The 23,129-nt window shown below is 44.7% G+C and overlaps 1 protein-coding gene across 2 annotated transcripts in view; it reads right to left on the bottom strand.

The window, feature by feature from the left end:
- The window catches only part of MTHFD1L (methylenetetrahydrofolate dehydrogenase (NADP+ dependent) 1 like), a 598,574-nt gene that overhangs the window by 547,783 nt on the left and 27,662 nt on the right, over positions 1-23,129 (bottom strand). For both annotated transcript variants that reach the window (XM_063917907.1, XM_063917906.1), the window contains exons 2-4: positions 9,828-9,912; positions 8,318-8,368; positions 7,241-7,294 (exon numbers count right to left, since the gene is read on the bottom strand). In XM_063917907.1, the coding sequence (XP_063773977.1) occupies positions 7,241-7,294; positions 8,318-8,368; positions 9,828-9,912 (190 nt within the window). The remainder of the gene's footprint in view (positions 1-7,240; positions 7,295-8,317; positions 8,369-9,827; positions 9,913-23,129) is intronic.

Below are 23,129 nucleotides of genomic sequence, written 5' to 3'. Positions count from 1 at the left end.
CCAACAAAAAAGGCAGGAGCACTCACCAGTCTTCAAAGTAGTAAAATTGGTTTTTATTCAGATCATTAGTGCAGGAATCAAATCGACGTTTCGGTCTGCATGTAGACCTTTGTCAAGATAATTACAGACTGAACAGAGTGCCCTTATATACCCCCATAGAGACCCACCCACTAGTTAATCAAAAGCAACGCCCCCACACCCCATATAAATATAACAACAACAATTGTAAAAACGTACCTATTGTTTATACAAGACAATAAATGAATAGGTACATAGAGTACCAAACACCATCCTACCTAGATCCAGTCAGGTCCAAAGAAGAGATCACAGAGCTGTGTGTGTTTGATATTACATCAGTGAGGCGAGCGCTCCGGCGTGCGTTCCAGCGGCCTCCTCACTTCCTGCCAGTGGAACGCATCACCTGACCGGATGTCGGGCGCTGCCATAGAAGCTAAACAACAAACCGGATAATAGAATTTACACACAGCATATCCGGGATCAGACACCCGCAAGTGGTCCCAAAGTCCTATGTTGTATTGTGGACATTAAAGAATCATAGTTAAGTATGCATTCTATATTAGATATATCCAACGAAGTTGGTATATAGCAATTTAGCAATGTAATGAATAGCTTGAACCGGACTGGGTAGGTAGGGCGGAGCTGTAGGAGAACCCTATAGCAAGTATACCACATGTACAACAGGATATAGATATATAGTCCTGTATACATGTGGACAAGCAATACAACTAAATAAAGCATAATATTATGGTATCCATCAAAAATAGAAATAATCACCTAATTAGGTGAACATTTCTATTTAAACCATTGAAAGGACCAAATTCAGGAATAAAGAAAAAAGAAAAAATATATATACACATATATATGAGCCACCATCACAGGAACAAGAAAAAATATATATAAAAATGAAAAAGTAAAAATAAAAATCAAAAATAAATAAAAAAATAAAAAATTAGAAATGCAAAAGAAAATAGATAGTCCAGATTTAATCCAAGAAAATGCCATAATGAATATTATCATTAAGCCCACGAGGTTTTATGGTGTCTAGGCGGTGTATCCAGGCCGCTTCCCGTTTCAACAACAGTTTTGCCCGATCCCCTCCTCTCTTCAATGGTGCTACCCTGTCAATCACCATACTCTTCAAAGTCGCCAGGGGGTGATGAGCCTCATAAAAATGTCTTGCCACTGGTTTGTCAGAGTTACCATTCGTCAAAGCCTCTTTCACAGACAGACGATGGTTTGCCATCCTTTCGCGAAAGGGGCGAATTGTTTTGCCCACATAGACGAGGGAGCAAGGACATGTCAGGATATAGACAACGAAGTCTGATGTACAGGTCAATCTATGTCGGATAAATATTTTGGCACCAGTGTGTGGGTGATGAAAATATTCCCCACTTGTATTAACTGTACAACCTGTCGGAGCATGACATCTGTAACATCCCATTTTTTTAGGTGTCAGCCACATCATTGAGCCGACTTCAGTGGGTCTATCAGGCTGCATTAAGATGTCCTTCAGGTTTCGTGCCCGTCTGAAGCTTACCAGAGGTTTGTTTGGCAACCTCTTCATTAGTGTCGGGTCTGTTTTGACCAATGGCCAGTGTTTATTCACTGCCTTTCGTATAGCAGATCCTGCCGTGTCGAAGGTGGTTGACACCACAAATGGATTTTTCTCAGATATTCTCTTCAGTGAGTGTCCCGCATGGATTTTTTTGGCCTTATCAAGACAGTTCATGATAGTCTGGACACCATATCCCCTCGCCATAAATCTATTCTTCATATCCTCTAGTTGTATTATAGTAGTTTCTGGATCTGAATTATTTCGGAGAACTCTCAAAAACTGAGAAATAGGTAAGTTACATTTTAAAGATCCTGGATGGTGGCTGTCAAAAGATAATAAAGTATTCCTGTCGGTCAACTTTCTAAACAGTTTATAGCCATAGCCTGATTCAGTAGTGTAGACACTCACATCTAGGAAATCAATAGTTTTGATATCAAAGTGCATAGTGAACTTAATTGGGGACTCAAGAGAGTTGAGATAATCCAACATCTCAAGGAGAGCCTCTTCAGTGTCCCTCCAAATTAAAAAAATATCATCAATAAACCGCCGATAGAAGGCGATACTATCCCCAAACCGCGGGAAGATGTTCTGATTTTCATAGTCATCCATGTAAAGATTTGCATACGATGGGGCAATATTACTCCCCATCGCTGTTCCCGCCGTCTGGAGATAGTACCGCCCCCCAAAGCGAAAATAGTTACATGTTAGAATGAGTTCAAGGAGTTCCATCAGGAATTCAATAGGTGGTGTCCCAGTATGTGAATGTATCAAGGCTCGTCTGGTAGCTGCCAGACCAGCCCCATGTGGGATCACTGTATAAAGTGATGTAACATCAAGAGTGACAAGAATACCTCGATCAACAAAGGGAAGCAAGTTCAAAAGTCTCAAAAAGTCACTTGTATCCTTAAGATAACTACTGGTTTCCCGAACACAAACTTGTAGAAAGCTATCCACATATTGTGCCACATTGGAAAATATTGAGTTGCGTGCAGAGATGCTCCTGCCTTTTTTGTTGGATTTATATTGGAGTGGGACTTTGATCCCAATTATCTGGAAGTCACCCCAGCAATGTTTTCTGAAGACGTGAGTGTGGACAATACTCTTTCTATATAATATCTTGCATGATTTTGCAATTTATGTCCTGCACCAGTGACTACTTTTGGATTTAATCTAATTGCCTTGAAAATCCCTGTTCTGAATAAATTCCTTAGACTGAATGGAATGAACTCTGATAACCAAGTGATTACTTCTATCAAGCGTAAATGGATATCCATCTTTTTATAGTTTTCTGTACATGATTTTTCATATATTTTTTCCACTTTTTTTCTTTTTTATGAACTTTTTTCTTTTTATGATTACTATTTTTTCTTTTTTCAATTTTTTCTTTTTTCTGTTTTGGTGTCTATGGCCTGATTTGGTGGTGTAGAATCATATAGGGGAGATGTGCTCTGTATGAAAATTTATTTTTGATTTAATATACCTCCATAAATGGAGAATCTTGTTTCTATTGACTTATTACGTGCTGCTGAACATGATTCATTAGGCTTTACTGATGAAGATGCTGAACGAGTGCTGTCTGAGTTCAGTGATTTTGAACGGATTCCTGCAGAAAGTGCTTTAGATCTGTATCACAAACTCTTGAACCTTGAAAAGAGGGAGATTGACCTACTGTTGCATGGACAGTTTCTTTCTGACTATTTCCGGAAGAAGCAGATCCCACGGGGCTTCCGTTTGAAGAATATTCCTACGATTGGTAGGGGTAACCCGTCCTTCTGTAGTAAATGGTGTTCCATTTTAAACAAATGCTCATTTGATCTGCTTCTTCTGGTAATTGAGGAAGTAGGAAGTGACTTGAAAAAACTTAGAACCGAACTTGCTGGTTTTAAACCGGTTGCCACTGAATCCTTACAAAAGGATAACACACAACAGTGGATGACCAAGCTCAAAGAACAAATTGATAAATATCGGAAAGACCTTATCTCCTTTAAACGAGCTAAACTTGAGAAGGTTGATAGGGATTATAAGGATCATAGGGTTTACAACTGGTTGACCGGTAACGAAAACCCCACCTTTAGGTTTAGGGGTAATAGATACAAACAGAACCAGACACATTTTGATAGTTATTCCTCCTCAGAAAGGGACTCTTCTGACTCTCAAACACGGTCAAAACCCCCCCTATCTAGAGCCAATACTCGATCACAACTTGGGGAATTGCCTTTAAACGCAGAAAGCCCCACCTCAGGCGGGGCAAATATAAAAGAAAAGAAAAAAACCACCGAAAGCAACAAAGAATCGGTGATTAATCTCTCTTCATATAAGCTCTCTCCCTCAGAGATCAATTTGCTCTCTAGGGGATTGAGTTTCATACCCACACCTAAATTTAACGATTTCAATTGGGCAATTGATAGATATAAGGTTGGGAGGAAACCGAGATTGATGGAAAAATTCCCTAACCCTGGGTCCAATGCTCAGACTCTAAAAACATTCAAGAGGAAGAGTACCTATGATCCTCCATCTCTTAACCCTAGCATAAAGACCTTTACTAGGATGCTGGACCAGGATGTGAAAAAGTCACTGGGAAAACATAAACAGCATAGGTATAATCTCACCTGGGCAGAAAGAAGAGCTTTAAGTGATCTAAAAAATAACTCACAGGTGACCGTGAGACCTGCCGATAAGGGTGGGGCAGTGGTCCTATTAGATACAAGTGATTACAACTCTGAAGCGTTGAGACAACTTGCTGATTGTGATACTTATAGATTATTACCCAGTGACCCGATGTTGATCTTCAAAAATCAACTAGATAAACTATTGGATGTTGCTTTATCACATGGTTGGATTGACGAGGATACTACTGGTTTCCTGAAGACTGATTTCCCTATCTGCCCAATACTGTATTTATTACCGAAAATTCACAAAACATTGGATAAACCACCAGGACGTCCAATAATCTCTGCACGCAACTCAATATTTTCCAATGTGGCACAATATGTGGATAGCTTTCTACAAGTTTGTGTTCGGGAAACCAGTAGTTATCTTAAGGATACAAGTGACTTTTTGAGACTTTTGAACTTGCTTCCCTTTGTTGATCGAGGTATTCTTGTCACTCTTGATGTTACATCACTTTATACAGTGATCCCACATGGGGCTGGTCTGGCAGCTACCAGACGAGCCTTGATACATTCACATACTGGGACACCACCTATTGAATTCCTGATGGAACTCCTTGAACTCATTCTAACATGTAACTATTTTCGCTTTGGGGGGCGGTACTATCTCCAGACGGCGGGAACAGCGATGGGGAGTAATATTGCCCCATCGTATGCAAATCTTTACATGGATGACTATGAAAATCAGAACATCTTCCCGCGGTTTGGGGATAGTATCGCCTTCTATCGGCGGTTTATTGATGATATTTTTTTAATTTGGAGGGACACTGAAGAGGCTCTCCTTGAGATGTTGGATTATCTCAACTCTCTTGAGTCCCCAATTAAGTTCACTATGCACTTTGATATCAAAACTATTGATTTCCTAGATGTGAGTGTCTACACTACTGAATCAGGCTATGGCTATAAACTGTTTAGAAAGTTGACTGACAGGAATACTTTATTATCTTTTGACAGCCACCATCCAGGATCTTTAAAATGTAACTTACCTATTTCTCAGTTTTTGAGAGTTCTCCGAAATAATTCAGATCCAGAAACTACTATAATACAACTTGAGGATATGAAGAATAGATTTATGGCGAGGGGATATGGTGTCCAGACTATCATGAACTGTCTTGATAAGGCCAAAAAAATCCATGCGGGACACTCACTGAAGAGAATATCTGAGAAAAATCCATTTGTGGTGTCAACCACCTTCGACACGGCAGGATCTGCTATACGAAAGGCAGTGAATAAACACTGGCCATTGGTCAAAACAGACCCGACACTAATGAAGAGGTTGCCAAACAAACCTCTGGTAAGCTTCAGACGGGCACGAAACCTGAAGGACATCTTAATGCAGCCTGATAGACCCACTGAAGTCGGCTCAATGATGTGGCTGACACCTAAAAAAATGGGATGTTACAGATGTATTAACTGTACAACCTGTCGGAGCATGACAAGTGGGGAATATTTTCATCACCCACACACTGGTGCCAAAATATTTATCCGACATAGATTGACCTGTACATCAGACTTCGTTGTCTATATCCTGACATGTCCTTGCTCCCTCGTCTATGTGGGCAAAACAATTCGCCCCTTTCGCGAAAGGATGGCAAACCATCGTCTGTCTGTGAGAGAGGCTTTGACGAATGGTAACTCTGACAAACCAGTGGCAAGACATTTTTATGAGGCTCATCACCCCCTGGCGACTTTGAAGAGTATGGTGATTGACAGGGTAGCACCATTGAAGAGAGGAGGGGATCGGGCAAAACTGTTGTTGAAACGGGAAGCGGCCTGGATACACCGCCTAGACACCATAAAACCTCGTGGGCTTAATGATAATATTCATTATGGCATTTTCTTGGATTAAATCTGGACTATCTATTTTCTTTTGCATTTCTAATTTTTTATTTTTTTATTTATTTTTGATTTTTATTTTTACTTTTTCATTTTTATATATATTTTTTCTTGTTCCTGTGATGGTGGCTCATATATATGTGTATATATATTTTTTCTTTTTTCTTTATTCCTGAATTTGGTCCTTTCAATGGTTTAAATAGAAATGTTCACCTAATTAGGTGATTATTTCTATTTTTGATGGATACCATAATATTATGCTTTATTTAGTTGTATTGCTTGTCCACATGTATACAGGACTATATATCTATATCCTGTTGTACATGTGGTATACTTGCTATAGGGTTCTCCTACAGCTCCGCCCTACCTACCCAGTCCGGTTCAAGCTATTCATTACATTGCTAAATTGCTATATACCAACTTCGTTGGATATATCTAATATAGAATGCATACTTAACTATGATTCTTTAATGTCCACAATACAACATAGGACTTTGGGACCACTTGCGGGTGTCTGATCCCGGATATGCTGTGTGTAAATTCTATTATCCGGTTTGTTGTTTAGCTTCTATGGCAGCGCCCGACATCCGGTCAGGTGATGCGTTCCACTGGCAGGAAGTGAGGAGGCCGCTGGAACGCACGCCGGAGCGCTCGCCTCACTGATGTAATATCAAACACACACAGCTCTGTGATCTCTTCTTTGGACCTGACTGGATCTAGGTAGGATGGTGTTTGGTACTCTATGTACCTATTCATTTATTGTCTTGTATAAACAATAGGTACGTTTTTACAATTGTTGTTGTTATATTTATATGGGGTGTGGGGGCGTTGCTTTTGATTAACTAGTGGGTGGGTCTCTATGGGGGTATATAAGGGCACTCTGTTCAGTCTGTAATTATCTTGACAAAGGTCTACATGCAGACCGAAACGTCGATTTGATTCCTGCACTAATGATCTGAATAAAAACCAATTTTACTACTTTGAAGACTGGTGAGTGCTCCTGCCTTTTTTGTTGGGGATATATATATATATATATATATATATATATATATATATATATATATACACAAACACACACACACACACACACACACACACACAGGCCTAATATTTCTCTCAGCTATGGGAAGCATAATCCTGAAGTCATTCAAAAACTGACCTCAGCTTCACTGGTCCTTTGGGGCAAACGTACATGAAGGATATCTACACCAAGCTATTAACACAAGAAAACAAAAATATATATTGTTAAATGGAGTTTGCATTAGTGTAGTTAAATAAATCACATTTAGCTGCAATGACTCAGTTCAAGCTAGACGTACTAGGCGATGTGCTACAATTATACATTTTAGCGGTATAAAACAGTACCAACCACTTTAACAGTCAGCATAATGGACAAGATGCATCAAAGCTCAACATGCAGTAACACCTCACGACATGATGTTTTTGGAGGTGTGGCCACATCTCTCATATGCGCCAAGCTCCGGAACGATACAATCCAGAACTTGGACCCAGTAGGTAACACCATCTGTAGTATTCCTGTCTTATAAACATGGAAGTCCTATCATTGCAAAGGACAGCTCTTAACGGGAGTACTGTCCTTTGGAATCTTATTCAAGCATACAGTGTTAGCCCCATACACTAGTACGATTTTACACTAGTTCATACAATTCCAATATAGCAGTCTGATATAGTGTATGAAATTGTGTACAATCATATGTGTTTTAGATCGTATCCAATCTGATGCGCGCCCCCGTGGCTGTCGGATAGGATCCCCTAGGTCGTTGGTGCTGCACTAATGATATTTCGGAATTGGATGGAATCGGATGGAGAAAAAAAAAAGTGTGTTTTTTGTGCATGCGATATATCGCATGCGATGTATCACAGGGAAGTTTGACTGGCATTCTCAGGACACTCCCAGCCCCCGTAGCCCTCTATCCAGCCCATCAGATATATCTCATGAGACACGTTAAATCAAAGCAAAGTGAGAGAGAAAGTACAAACCAATCAGCTCCTGACATTTTTAAAACAGCCTGTAAAATGACTAAAGCGTATTGGTTGGTACTCTCTCTCCAGGCTTTCATAAATATCCCCTTATGTTCCTCCCTCAAAGCCCACAATAGTTTTAGAAACATTGTTGTCAACAGATAGTGTTAATAACACAAACACAACAGAAAATAAAATAAAATAAAACCACAATAAATATTTAACAAAATGAAGAAAAAACACTGACTCTTACCTCTTGTGCGAAGTTTTTAGTTGCCTGCAAAGTTAGGTCATCCACACTTGCCTAAAAGTAACATAAAAAGATCTGTAAAGTAAATGTACTACAAGCTCATTTTTATGCAGGAGATTCACATTTTATTACATACAAATGATGGTAAAATAAAATTCCATGAGAAACAGCTCATTAAGCCCCAATGTTGTTGTTTTTTTAGATATATTGTATGAAATTGTGTACAATCGTATGTGTTTTATATCATATCCACTCTGATGCAACTGCCTATGGGACTGATACAGAAGTGGGCGCACATCCCGTCACAACTACGTCATTGGTGGTAATTCAGAGTTGATCGCAGCAGCAAATTTGTTAGCAGTTGGACAAAACCATGAACTGCAGGTGTGGCAGATATAACATGTGCAGAGAGAGTTAGATTTGGGTAGGTTATTTTGTTTCTGTGCAGGGTAAATACTTGCTGCTTTATTTTTACACTGCAATTTAGATTTCAGTTTGAACACACCCCACCCAACTCTATCTCTCTCTGCACATGTTATTTCTGCCTCCCTGCACTGCATGTGGTTTTGTCCATTAGCTAACGAATTCTCGGCTTCAGATCTGAATTAGGCCTGTAAATATTACCCTTTTCAGGTTTTGTTAAGCATTACTCCTAATGAAGTCTACAAAGACAAAACTCGTTTGGTACTTGAGCTCGGTGTTCACAATTTTTTAACCACTCGCCTGGCATGGTCGCATCAGATGCGACTACACCAGCTTTATCTGCCTACAAGGGCTTTATCTGACCTGGTCGCACATTCCATTCTAACAGAAAAAGGAACACTTGATCTCCACCTTCAAAAATACTGTGTAGTTTATAGTAAAAAAAATAAATAAATAAATAAATAAATAAATAAATAAATAATATAGAAAAAAAATATATATGTTAGTATATTATTGTTTTTGTAATTATTTTAATAAAATTGTAATAAAAAATAGTTTAGCTCATGGTGTATTATAGGGTATATTCAATTCAGGTGTATCAACATGTATATTCACATTCGGTCTGTCATAGCGCCCTTTTGAATACCACTTTTCAACCCATTGTTAGATCGAACTTAAACTGGAGAGTTCTTTTCAAAAAGAGCATCTTAAAGTAGAGGTTTACATTTGTTAATAACATATTAAAGATAGTTTAAGGAAGCACCCTTGAGATAGATAAGATAGATTCTCTAGGGGCACCATTAACTTTTATCGTGGCCTTCTCAACCCGAAAACATTCTGGCGCCCCTGGCCATCACTAAATCATCGTGACACATGCACAGTGCCAAAAATATTGGCCAACTGCGCAAACAATCAGTATAGCGTCCATCTATGAATCAGGCCTCATGTCACATTAGCTTGATAAAAATTGTATTTTCTTTTTCTATGATGGTGTGATAACAAGCCACTCACTTTCTACCAGTAATCTTAAGGTTACATTTTTAAACATCCGATGTAAAAACATTTTAGATCTTTTATTTACTCTACGTACCTGAATTACAGCAAGAACAGGCTTAAAGGCCGCATTTTGCTTTTGTATACTGCTGAACGTATCTTTTGAGCGATGAACTATGTTTCTGTATGAAAATGAGAAAGGTGATTCAGATTAACTACTTACAGGAAAATGCTGGTGAAATCTCCCCGTTAGTACGTCCCTTCAGGTTACCAATGTTTAGGGTTTTATTTTCCCAATACAGTTTGTCTTCCATACAAAACCACTACAGAAATCATTACTGTATATTAAAGCTTCCATTTACTAGCTCTCTGAACACGTTGAAATGCATAACAAAAAGTGTAACTGTCCTTATACCCAAAAGGTGTTTCACGTGCATTCACTTGGACACACTACTGACCCCAGGAACAAAGACTTCGGCTGGGGACACACTAGACGATGTGTACCCAGCGCGATATCGATGGCAACGGACTCAGCGGGGGTGCCGGCATTGGCAAGTGTATACACACTTACCGATGCTTGCAGCGACAGCGGGGTGGGAGCAGAGGTGTTGCTGCATTCGGCATCATGGCCCTCACCGGCAATGTCGCTGAGGATGTGCGTCACATATTGCGCACACACTTGATGATTTTAACGATACATCGGAATCATCCATAATGCTTAAAATATCATCCAGTGTGTAGGTACCCTAAAGGAAATAACCAACGCTCATAAAAAGTAAATCCAATTAGCCAGCGACCACACTTCACACAAAAAAGTGTTCGCCACCCCATGGGGGTCCAAGCAATTTTGTGATAATTGGGGCTGCCACGCAACAGCACACTACACCCTTTGCAGCTAATTGGATTGTCCCTCAACTGCAACATTCCCAAAACATCTGAAGTCTGAGTGTACAGAATCATTGGAAACAATGATTTCCATTTTCAGACAACCCTGCGAGCTTTGCATTAACACTATAAAACTAGTACAAAACACAAAATAAAAATCAGTGAGATTAAAAGCCTTAAGCCAGGTACACATTAGCAGATATATTCTGAAAGATAGTAAATGCTCCGATCATAGAAACATAGAATTTGATGGCAAATAAGAACCACTTAGCCCATCTAGTCTGAACCTTCTTTTTACCATATTTTTAGCTCAAACCTTATTTCATCCTTTTCTCTCATGTCCTAGAGGATGCTGGGGTCCACATTAGTACCATGGGGTATAGACGGGTCCACTAGGAGCCACTGGCACTTTAAGAGTTTAATAGTGTGGGCTGGCTCCTCCCTCTATGCCCCTCCTACCAGACTCAGTTTAGAAAATGTGCCCGGAGGAGCCGGTAGGGAATAGTGTCCAACCCAGAGAGGTTAATAGCCACTATCTTTGCTGACAGGACACTGAGCTCCTGAGGGAGATGATCGTTAGCCGCACGAGGCAACCGCTCACTCACGCAGCATGCTGCCACCCCCTAACAGAGCCAGAAGATTCCGGTGGCGAGTGAGTCACTGGCGACCCGACAAGCGGGGACCCGGTGTGAATGGCGGCAACAGGGTAGGAGTGCAGTACTAACTGCGCTCCGGAGAGCTCAGCGGTACACAATGCGGCACTGAGAGGCGCCCTGAGCCAGCGCAGACACCCTACACTGGTCACTCAAGGCTGTCATAAAGAATTAAAAGTGCGGGAAGATGCGCCATGTTCAAGAGGCAGAGCTTCTCCTCAGAGTGGACCCAGTGGCTTCCAGCGCCATTTTCTCCCTGCAGATACAGCTAATGAGACACTGACTGGGAGTGCTGTCCCTCCACACGACTCCAACTCTCCTGTGCAGTACCAAGGGGTTGTAGAAGGGGTTGGGAAGGGTGTGGGTGGGGGGAGGCTGTAAATTACTCTGTAGTCTATTAAGGGTTCTTTAAACCCCAGTCTGTACCCCTGGGACACAATATCCTGGATCCAGACGAAACCCAGACGTGGCTGAAACGTCTGAGTTTCACACCCACCAACCCGTTCTCCAGGCTGTGCGGTGCACCGTCATGCTGAGGAGCAGGCTTCTGGTCCTGGGAGCCTGCAGGAGCAGTCTTCTTGGATTTTGCCCGACCACCTTTAAAAAAGGTGGTAGGAGGCTTGGACTTTTTCATCTTAGCGGTCCAAAAGGACTGCGATGCCGAGGAAGAAAAGGATTTCTTCGTAGAAGGAGCAGCTGAGGGTAGAAAAGGTGACTTAACCGCGGTAGCCATGGAAATCCACGCATCTAACTCTTCCCCAAATAGAGCCTGACCTGTGAAGGGTAGGTTCTCCACACTTCTCCTGGATTCTGCGTCTGCAGACCATTGGCGTAGCCAGTGTCCCCTGCGATCTGAGACCGACATGGAAGATATCCTTGCGTTCAGCGTACCCAGGTCCTTCATGGACTCCACCATGAAACCCACAGAATCATGTATGTTACATAAAACCTGACCAAACTGCCATAGAATTATTTAAAACCTGAGTTTCAGACTCAGTATGAGCCACCCTAGTAGCAATCTGAGAGATCATTCCCTTAATTGAAGTCAGCCATTCTGGCTCAGAGATAGAAGCCTGAGACAAGACATTACATTCCTGGGTACAGGGAATGGATTCCTCTGGAGAAGAAACTTCCTCTGCAGCATAAGACACAGAGTCCTTGGACATGGCTATGTGAGAGACCATACACCCATACACACAGGGAAAGTCAGATACAGTTCCACCCCCCCCACCCCAAGTACCTTCAGAGAAACACAGAGCTTGGAGCCAGCACACACACAGCGCTTAGTCAGTTGTAAACAAAATACCTGGCGCTGACTGTGTACCCTTAATAGGCATGCTTGAGGTGTGAGCTGGTAAGATGCTCACCGTGATTTAACAATAAATCCTTTCCTCGAAATGTCAGTCTCCCTGGGCACAGTTCCTTAAACTGAAGTCTGGAGGAGGGGCATGGAGGGAGGAGCCAGGTCACACCATTTGAAAGTCTTGAGGTGCCCATGTCTCCTGCAGATCCCGTCTATACCCCATGGTTCTTGAAGTGACCCCAGCATCCTCTACAGACTAAGAGAAAAGGATTTACCGGTAGGTATTAAAATCCTATTTTCTCATACGTCCTAGAGGATGCTGGGGTCACTTCAAGAACCATGGGGTTATACCAAAGCTCTAGAATGGGCGGGAGAGTGCGGACGACTCTGCAGTACCTAATGACCAAACGTGAGGTCAACCTCAGCCAAGGCATTAAAAGTGTAAAACTTAGCCCAATTGTTTGCTAAATAGCTGCTCAACAAAGTTGCAATGCCGAGACTTCACGGTCAACCGCCCACGAGCCCACCGTTCTAGTAGAATGGGCCTTCACCTATTTCGGTAACGGCAATCCTGCCGTAAGATAAACATGCTGAATCATACCACAGATTCAGCGTGCAACGGTCTGCTTGGAAGCAGGACATCCAATCTTGCTGGGAGCAAACAGGACAAACAGAGGCTGTGTTCCTAAAAGGAGCCGTTCTGGCGACAAAAATTTTCAAAACTCTGACCACATGCAGAGACTTCGATTCAACGAAGGCGTCCGTAGCCACCGGCACCACAACTGGTACATGTGGAAAGAAGAAAACACCTTTGGTAGAAATTGTCGACGAGTTTCCAACTCTGCTCTATCTTCATGGAAGATCAACTAAGGTCTCTTGTGAGACCAGACCACTAACCCAGCCACTCGCCTTGCGTATGCCAAGGCCAACCTGACGACCACTTTACAAGTGAGGAATTTTACTCCGCCTTACGTAAAGGTTCAAACCAATGTGACTGAAGGAACTGCAACACCCCATTAAGATCCCCTGGTGCCACAGGGGGCACAAAAGGAGGTTGGATGTGCAATTCTCCCTTCACGACAGCCTGAACTACTGAAAGGGAGTCCAATTGATTCTGAAAGAAAACCCATAAGGCCGATTTTAATTACTAAAAACTCTTCCGTAGGACTCTTCTTGGATTCACACCAAGAAAACTTATTTTCTCCAAAACCGGTAGTAATGTTTAGACGTTACCCCTTTTCTAATCCGAATAAATGTGGGAACTACTTCCGTGTGAATACCCTTACGGACTAAGATCTGGTGTTCAACTGCCATGTCGTCAAACGTAGCCGCGTTAAGTCCTAATACACACATGGCCCCTGCCATAACAGGTCCTCGTGCAAAGGAAAAAGGCCAGGGATCTCCTATGAGCAATTCCTGAGATCTGGATACCAAGCTCTCCTTGGCCAGTCTGGGACCATGAGGATCGCCCGAATTTCCTTTTAATGAACCCAGAACTTTTGGAACGAGAGAAACGTAGGGAATACATATACCGACTGAAAACACCCACGGTGTCACCAGTGCCTTCACTGTTCCTGTTTGAGGGTCCCTTGACCTGGAACTCTGAAGCTTCTTGTTGAGACGAGATGCCATCATTCCTACTTAAGAAATTCCAACGACATGTCACCCCTTCGAATGCTACTTGGAGGAGGTCTCCCCCCTCCTGGATGGAGATAGTCTGCTGATGAAGTCTGCTTCCCAGTCATCCACTCCTGGAACGAACATCGCTGACAAAGTGCTTGTATGTTTTTCCGCCCAGCGGAATATCCTTGTGGCTTCTGCCATTGCTGTTCTGCTTTTCGTTGTATAAAATCGTTGTAAACGGACCTTAACTCTAGACCGTTTATGTAGTGACAAGTTTCCTAACTTGACCATCTTCCATCTTCCTTGGAAATTTTCCCCCTGAGTGACTGCCCCCCCCCCCCCCCCCCCCGCCCCCCCACCCCCCCCCCCCCCCCCACCCCCCCCCCCCCCCCCCCCCCCCCCCCACCCCCACCTAGGAAGCTTGCATCCGTGGTCACTAGGATCCAGTCCTGGATACCGAACCTGCGCCACTCTATGAGGTGAGAACTGCGCAGCCACCACAGAAGTGAGATTCTGGTCTTGGAAGACAGGATTACCCTCCGGTGTATGTGTAGGTGAGAACCGGACCACTTGTCCAACAAGTCCCTCTGGAACACCCTGCCAAATTGAGAGGCCTCGTAGGCCACAACCATCTTTTCCCAGCAACAGAATGTATTGATGAAATGACACTCTTGCTGGTCTTGGAATTTGTTTGACCAGACTCTGGATCTCCAGAGCCTTTTCCACTGGAAGAAAAAAAAACTCTTTGTAGTTCTGTGTCTAGTATTATTCCCAAAACAGACAACCGCGTCGATGGGACCAACAGTGATTCTGACAAGTTCAGGAGCTAACCCTGTTTCAGGGAGAGTGCAATGTTTTGCACCAACTGGTCCCTGGATCTCGCCTTTATCAGGAGATCGTCCAAGTACGGGATAACTGTGACTCCTTACTAGCGACGGAGAATCATCATTACCACCATCACCCTTGGAGCCGTGGACAGACCAACGGCAACGGCTAAAATTGGTAATGACATCCTTGAATTGCAAACCTCAGGCAAGCCTAATGCGTAGGTTCTTTAGGTCTACTGAGACCATGGACAAAAAAAACAAATTTTTCCAGATTGGAGATCACTGCCTTGAGAGATTCCATCTTGGATTTGAATTTCTTTAAGTAGAAAATGAGGGATTTCAGGTTTAGGATTGGTCTGACCAAGCAGTCTGGTTTCGGGACCACGAAGAGGCTTGAATAAAAACCTTCTCCCTGTTGTGACAGGGAAAAAACAGGTCAATGACCTGATCCTGATACAACCTTTGTCTTGTGTCGCAAACTACCTCCTCCGGAGGAGGAGAATTGGTAATTAGAAAAATCGGTGAGGGAAAGTCTGGAAACTCCAGTATGGACACTACTACTACTACTTGGGACACTATTCGTAAAACCCACAGGGACAGGTCCATTCCAGGACTGACTGAAGAGTTTTTAGACGTGACCCCACCGGTGTGGTCTCCCGCAAGAGAGTCCCAGCGTCATGCGGTGGATGTGGCAGAACAGAGGATGATGTCTGCTCCTGTGATCTTGAAGAGGCTCCGGACCTCTTCCCTTTTCTCCTTCCTCTACCTGCAAAGAAAGGGGAATCAGTATCTATTGGGCCGAAATGACTGCATCCGACAATGATGCGTCATCATCTGCTGTGAGGGAACATAGGGAAAGAAGGTAGACTTACCAGCAGCAGCTGTCGATATCAAATTAACTAGGCCGTCACCAAACCAGGCTTCACCTTCATTGGGCGAGACTCCATTTCTTCTCGGAGTCCGCATCAGCATTGCATTGGTGAATCCACAACACCCTCCTAACCGAGACCGCCATGGAATTTGCCTGAGAACCCAATAGTTCCTATATCCCTTGTAGTTGCACGAAAGTATGCTGCAGTATTTGATATGACCCAACGTAAGGAGTATCCCATCTCTCTCCAGGGTTACTATATCGGATGACAAGGCACCCGACCATTTTTGAATACTACTACTCCCCCATGCGCATGTAATGGCAGGTTTAACTAACGTACGCGTGAACATATAACCAGAAAATAACATTTTCCTGCATACGATCCGCTGGATTTGTGACAAGGCCCCGTGCAGAACAGGGGGCGACTCCCACTTTATTCTGTCCACGGCGGGAAAAGAAATAAACAATCAGAATCCTCATGAGGATTTGAAACCATTTTGTCAGGGCTGACCCAGACACAGAGCTCTCAGCACGAGAATAAGGAACGATACCTCAGCTTTCATTATAACTTTATTTATACACACACACACACACAATTATATATAAACACACACAATAATAAGAATTTACTTACCGATAATTCTATTTCTCGTAGTCCGTAGTGGATGCTGGGAACTCCGTAAGGACCATGGGGAATAGCGGCTCCGCAGGAGACTGGGCACAAAAGTAAAGCTTTAGGACTACCTGGTGTGCACTGGCTCCTCCCCCTATGACCCTCCTCCAAGCCTCAGTTAGGATACTGTGCCCGGACGAGCGTACACAATAAGGAAGGATTTTGAATCCCGGGTAAGACTCATACCAGCCACACCAATCACACCGTACAACCTGTGATCTGAACCCAGTTAACAGCATGATAACAGAGGAGCCTCTGAAAAGATGGCTCACAACAATAATAACCCGATTTTTGTAACAATAACTATGTACAAGTATTGCAGACAATCCGCACTTGGGATGGGCGCCCAGCATCCACTACGGACTACGAGAAATAGAATTATCGGTAAGTAAATTCTTATTTTCTCTGACGTCCTAGTGGATGCTGGGAACTCCGTAAGGACCATGGGGATTATACCAAAGCTCCCAAACGGGAGGGAGAGTGCGGATGACTCTGCAGCATCGAATGAGAGAACTCCAGGTCCTCCTCAGCCAGGGTATCAAATTTGTAGAATTTAGCAAACGTGTTTGCCCCTGACCAAGTAGCTGCTCGGCAAAGTTGTAAAGCCGAGACCCCTCGGGCAGCCGCCCAAGATGAGCCCACCTTCCTTGTGGAATGGGCATTTACAGATTTTGGCTGTGGCAGGCCAGCCACAGAATGTGCAAGCTGAATTGTACTACAAATCCAACGAGCAATAGTCTGCTTAGAAGCAGGAGCACCCAGCTTGTTGGGTGCATACAGGATAAACAGCGAGTCAGATTTTCTGACTCCAGCCGTCCTGGAAACATATTTTCAGGGCCCTGACTACGTCCAGCAACTTGGAGTCCTCCAAGTCCCTAGTAGCCGCAGGCACCACAATAGGCTGGTTCAGGTGAAACGCTGAAACCACCTTAGGGAGAAATTGAGGACGAGTCCTCAATTCTGCCCTGTCCGTATGAAAAATTAGGTAAGGGCTTTTATAGGATAAAGCCGCCAATTCTGAGACACGCCTGGCTGAAGCCAGGGCCAACAGCATTACCTTTTTCCATGTGAGATATTTTAAGTCCACAGTGGTGAGTGGTTCAAACCAATGTGATTTTAGGAACCCCAAAACTACATTGAGATCCCAAGGTGCCACTGGAGGCACAAAAGGAGGCTGTATATGCAGTACCCCCTTGACAAACGTCTGAACTTCAGGAACTGAAGCCAGTTCTTTCTGGAAGAAAATCGACAGGGCCGAAATTTGAACCTTAATGGACCCTAATTTTAGGCCCATAGACAGTCCTGTTTGCAGGAAATGCAGGAAACGACCCAGTTGAAATTCCTCTGTAGGGGCCTTCCTGGCCTCGCACCACGCAACATATTTACGCCAAATACGGTGATAATGCTGTACGGTTACATCCTTCCTGGCTTTGATCAGGGTAGGGATGACTTCATCCGGAATGCCTTTTTCCTTCAGGATCCGGCGTTCAACCGCCATGCCGTCAAACGCAGCCGCGGTAAGTCTTGGAACAGACAGTGTCCCTGCTGGAGCAGGTCCTTTCTTAGAGGTAAGAGGCCACGGGTCCTCTGTGAGCATCTCTTGAAGTTCCGGGTACCAAGTCCTTCTTGGCCAATCCGGAGCCACGAGTATAGTCCTTACTCCTCTCCTTCTTATGATTCTCAGTACCTTGGGTATGAGAGGCAGAGAAGGGAACACATACACTGACTGGTACACCCACGGTGTTACCAGAGCGTCCACAGCTATTGCCTGAGGGTCCCTTGACCTGGCGCAATACCTGTCTAGTTTTTTGTTGAGGCGGGACGCCATCATGTCCACCTTTGGTTTTTCCCAACGGTTCACAATCATGTGGAAGACTTCTGGGTGAAGTCCCCACTCTCCCGGGTGGAGGTCGTGTCTGCTGAGGAAGTCTGCTTCCCAGTTGTCCACTCCCGGAATGAACACTGCTGACAGTGCTATCGAAGAATCCTTGCAACTTCTGCCATTGCCCTCCTGCTTCTTGTGCCGCCCTGTCTGTTTACGTGGGCGACTGCCGTGATGTTGTCTGACTGGATCAGCACCGGCTGACCTTGAAGAAGAGGTCTTGCTAGGCTTAGAGCATTGTAGATGGCCCTTAGCTCCAGGATATTTATGTGAAGTGATGTCTCCAGGCTTGACCACAAGCCCTGGAAATTTCTTCCCTGTGTGACTGCTCCCCAGCCTCTCAGGCTGGCATCCGTGGTCACCAGGACCCAGTCCTGAATGCCGAATCTGCGGCCCTCTAGAAGATGAGCACTCTGCAACCACCACAGGAGAGACACCCTTGTCCTTGGTGACAAGATTATCCGCTGATGCATCTGAAGATGCGACCCGGACCATTTGTCTAGCAGATCCCACTGGAAGGTTCTTGCGTGGAATCTGCCGAATGGGATTGCTTCGTAAGAAGCCACCATCTTTCCCAGGACCCTTGTGCATTGATGCACTGAGACTTGGCCTGGTTTTAGGAGATTTCTGACTAGTTCGGATAACTCCCTGGCTTTCTCCTCCGGGAGAAACACCTTTTTCTGGACTGTGTCCAGGATCATCCCTGGGAATAGAAGTCGTGTCGTCGGGATCAGCTGCGATTTTGGAATATTGAGAATCCAACCGTGCTGGCGCAGCACTATCTGAGATAGTGCTACTCCGACTTCCAACTGTTCCCTGGATCTTGCCCTTATCAGGAGATCGTCCAAGTAAGGGATAACTAAAACTCCCTTCCTTCGAAGGAGTATCATCATTTCGGCCATTACCTTGGTAAAGACCCGGGGTGCCGTGGACAATCCAAACGGCAGCGTCAAACTGATAGTGACAGTTCTGTACCACAAACCTGGAGGTACCCTTGGTGAGAAGGGTAAATTGGGACATGTAGGCAAGCATCCTTGATGTCCAGAGACACCATATAGTCCCCTTCTTCCAGGTTTGCAATCACTGCTCTGAGTGACTCCATCTTGAATTTGAACCTTTGTATGTAAGTGTTCAAGGATTTTAGGTTTAAAATTGGTCTCACCGAGCCGTCCGGCTTCGGTACCACAAATAGTGTGGAATAGTACCCCTTTCCCTGTTGTAGGAGGGGTACCTTGATTATCACCTGCTGGGAATATAGCTTGTGAATGGCTTCCAATACTGCCTCCCTGTCTGAGGGAGACGTCGGTAAAGCAGACTTTAGAAAACGGCGAGGGGGAGACGTCTCGAATTCCAATTTGTACCCCTGAGATACCACCTGAAGGATCCAGGGGTCCACTTGCGAGTGGGCCCACTGCGCACTGAACTTCTTGAGACGGGCCCCCACCGTGCCCGAGTCCGCTTGTAAAGCCCCAGCGTCATGCTGAGGACTTTGCGGAGGCGGGAGAGGGCTTTTGTTCCTGGGAACTGGCTGTTTGTTGCAGCCTTTTTCCTCTCCCTCTGCCACGGGGCAGAAATGAGGCGCCTTTTGCCCGCTTGCCCTTATGGGGCCGAAAGGACTGCGCCTGATAATACGGCGTCTTCTTAGGTTGAGAAGCTACCTGGGGTAAAAAATGTGGATTTTCCAGCAGTTGCCGTGGCTACCAGGTCTGATAGACCTTCCCCAAATAACTCCTCCCCCTTATAAGGCAATACTTCCATGTGCCTTTTAGAATCCGCATCACCTGACCACTGCCGCGTCCATAAACCTCTTCTTGCAGAAATGGACAGCGCGCTAACTCTTGATGCCAGTCGGCAAATATCCCTCTGTGCATCACGCATATATAGAAATGCATCCTTCAAATGCTCTATAGTCAGTAATATACTGTCCCTATCTAGGGTATCAATATTTTCAGTCAGGGAATCCGACCACGCCAGGCCCGCACTGCACATCCAAGCTGAGGCGATTGCTGGTCGCAGTATAACACCCGTGTGAGTGTATATACATTTTAGGATATTCTCCAGCTTTCTATCGGCAGGTTCCTTTAGGGCGGCCGTATCAGGAAAGGGTAGTGCTACCTGTTTAGACAAGCGTGTGAGCGCTTTATCCACCCTAGGGGGTGTTTCCCAACGTGCCCTATCCTCTGGCGGGAAAGGGTACGATGCCAATAACCTTTTAGGAATTATCAGTTTTTTATCGGGGGAAACCCACGCCTCATCACACACTTCATTTAATTCCTCGGATACAGGAAAAACTACAGGCAGTTTTTTCTCACCAAACATAATACCCTTTTTAGTGGTACTTGTATTATCAGAGATATGCAATACATTTTTCATTGCTTCAATCATGTAACCTGCGGCCCCAGTGGAAGTCACGTTTGTCTCCTCATCATCGACACTGGAGTCAGTATCCGTGTCTGTGTCTGCCATTTGAGGTAACGGGCGTTTTAAAGCCCCTGATGGCGTTTGAGACCCCTGGACAGGCACAAGCTGAGTAGCCGGCTGTCTCATGTCGTCAACTGTCTGTCGTAAAGAGCTGACACTGTCACGCAATTCCTTCCATAAGCTCATCCACTCAGGTGTCGACTCCCTAGGGGGTGACAACTGTATAATAGGCAATTGCTCCGCCTCCATCTCATTTTCCTCCTCAAATATGTCGACACAATCGTACCGACACACCGCACACACACAGGGAATGCTCTGATAGAGGACAGGACCCCACTAGCCCTTTGGGGAGACAGAGGGAGAGTATGCCAGCACACACCAGAGCGCTATATATAGACAGGAATACCACTATAAAATGTGCTTTTCCCTTTATAGCTGCTGTTAGTATCAAAACTGCGCCAAATTAGTGCCCCCCTCTCTTTTTTACCCTTTTCTGTAGTGCAGGACTGCAGGGGAGAGTCAGGGAGACGTCCTTCCAGCGGAGCTGTGATGGAAAATGGCGCCCGTGTGCTGAGGAGATAGGCTCCGCCCCCTTCTCGGCGGCCTTTTCTCCCGCTTTTTGGTGAGTTCTGGCAGGGGTTAAAATACATCCATATAGCCCTGGGGGTTATATGTGGTGTATTTATGCCAGCCAAGGTGTTTACATTGCTGCTCAGGGCGCCCCCCCCCCTAGCGCCCTGCACCCTCAGTGACCGAAGTGTGAAGTGTGCCTGAGTAACAATGGCGCACAGCTGCAGTGCTGTGCGCTACCTTGTTGAAGACTGATGTCTTCTGCCGCCGATTTTTCCGGACCTCTTCTTGCTTCTGGCTCTGTAAGGGGGCCGGCGGTGCGGCTCTGGGACCGAGCTCCGAGGCTGGGCCTGTGTTCGGTCCCTCTGGAGCTAATGGTGTCCAGTAGCCTAAGAAGCCCAATCCACTCTGCACGCAGGTGAGTTCGCTTCTTCTCCCCTTAGTCCCTCGATGCAGTGAGCCTGTTGCCAGCAGGTCTCACTGAAAATAAAAAAACCTAAAACTAAACTTTCACTAAGAAGCTCAGGAGAGCCCCTAGTGTGCACCCTTCTCGGCCGGGCACAAAAATCTAACTGAGGCTTGGAGGAGGGTCATAGGGGGAGGAGCCAGTGCACACCAGGTAGTCCTAAAGCTTTACTTTTGTGCCCAGTCTCCTGCGGAGACGCTATTCCCCATGGTCCTTACGGAGTTCCCAGCATCCACTAGGACGTCAGAGAAAATAATATTATATAATGTGGAACCCCCACATAAATAAGCACACATAAATTAGCAGCAAATTCAGTTCATTTTAATCAGTCAAGAATCTTTCAAAAAAGTGCAATGTGCAAGCATAGCCATAGGCAATAAGTGAAATATTGATACTTAGCAGTTCAGTAAATCAGCGTATCAGAATGAGTGGCAACTCCTACAGCTGTTTCGGTGCCGTAGCACCTTCATCATGGGAAAAGCTTTTCCCATGATGAAGGTGCTACGGAGCTAATGGTGTCCTGTAGCCAAAGAAGCAGAGCCTTTAATCTTACTAGAAGTAGGTCTAACCTCTCCCCTAAGTCCCACGAAGCAGGGAGACTGTTGCCAGCAGTCTCCCTGAAAATAAAAAAAACCTAACAAAAGTATTTTTCCCGAGAAACTCAGAGCTCCTCAGAGTGCATCCAGTCTGCCTTGGCACAGCTCTAAACTGGAGTCGGGGCATGGAGGGAGGAGCCAGGTCACACCATTTGAAAGTCTTGATGTGCCCATGTCTCCTGCGGATCCCGTCTATACCCCATGGTTCTTGAAGTGACCCCAGCATCTTCTAGGACATATGAGATAAGTAAGATTTTAAACCTACCGGTAAATCTTTTTCTCCTAGTCCGTAGAGGATGCTGGGGACTTCGTAAGGACCATGGGGATAGACGGGCTCCGCAGGAGACATGGGCACTAAGAAAGAACTTTAGGTATGGGTGTGCACTGGCTCCTCCCTCTATGCCCCTCCTCCAGACCTCAGTTAGAGAAACTGTGCCCAGAGGAGACGGACAGTAAGAGGAAAGGATTTTGTTAATCCAAGGGCAATATTCATACCAGCCCACACCATTCACACAGTATAACTAGGGATACACGAACCAGTTAACAGTATGAAACACAGAATCAGACCGAGACTGATGAAAACTAACATAACCCTTATGTAAGCAAAAACTATATACAAGTCTTGCAGA

This window comes from Pseudophryne corroboree, chromosome 4, assembly GCF_028390025.1.
Source record: "Pseudophryne corroboree isolate aPseCor3 chromosome 4, aPseCor3.hap2, whole genome shotgun sequence".
Taxonomy (NCBI): Eukaryota; Metazoa; Chordata; class Amphibia; order Anura; family Myobatrachidae; genus Pseudophryne; species Pseudophryne corroboree.
The sequence above is the reverse complement of the archived record's forward strand: the minus strand, read 5'-3'. Positions and strand labels throughout refer to the sequence as shown.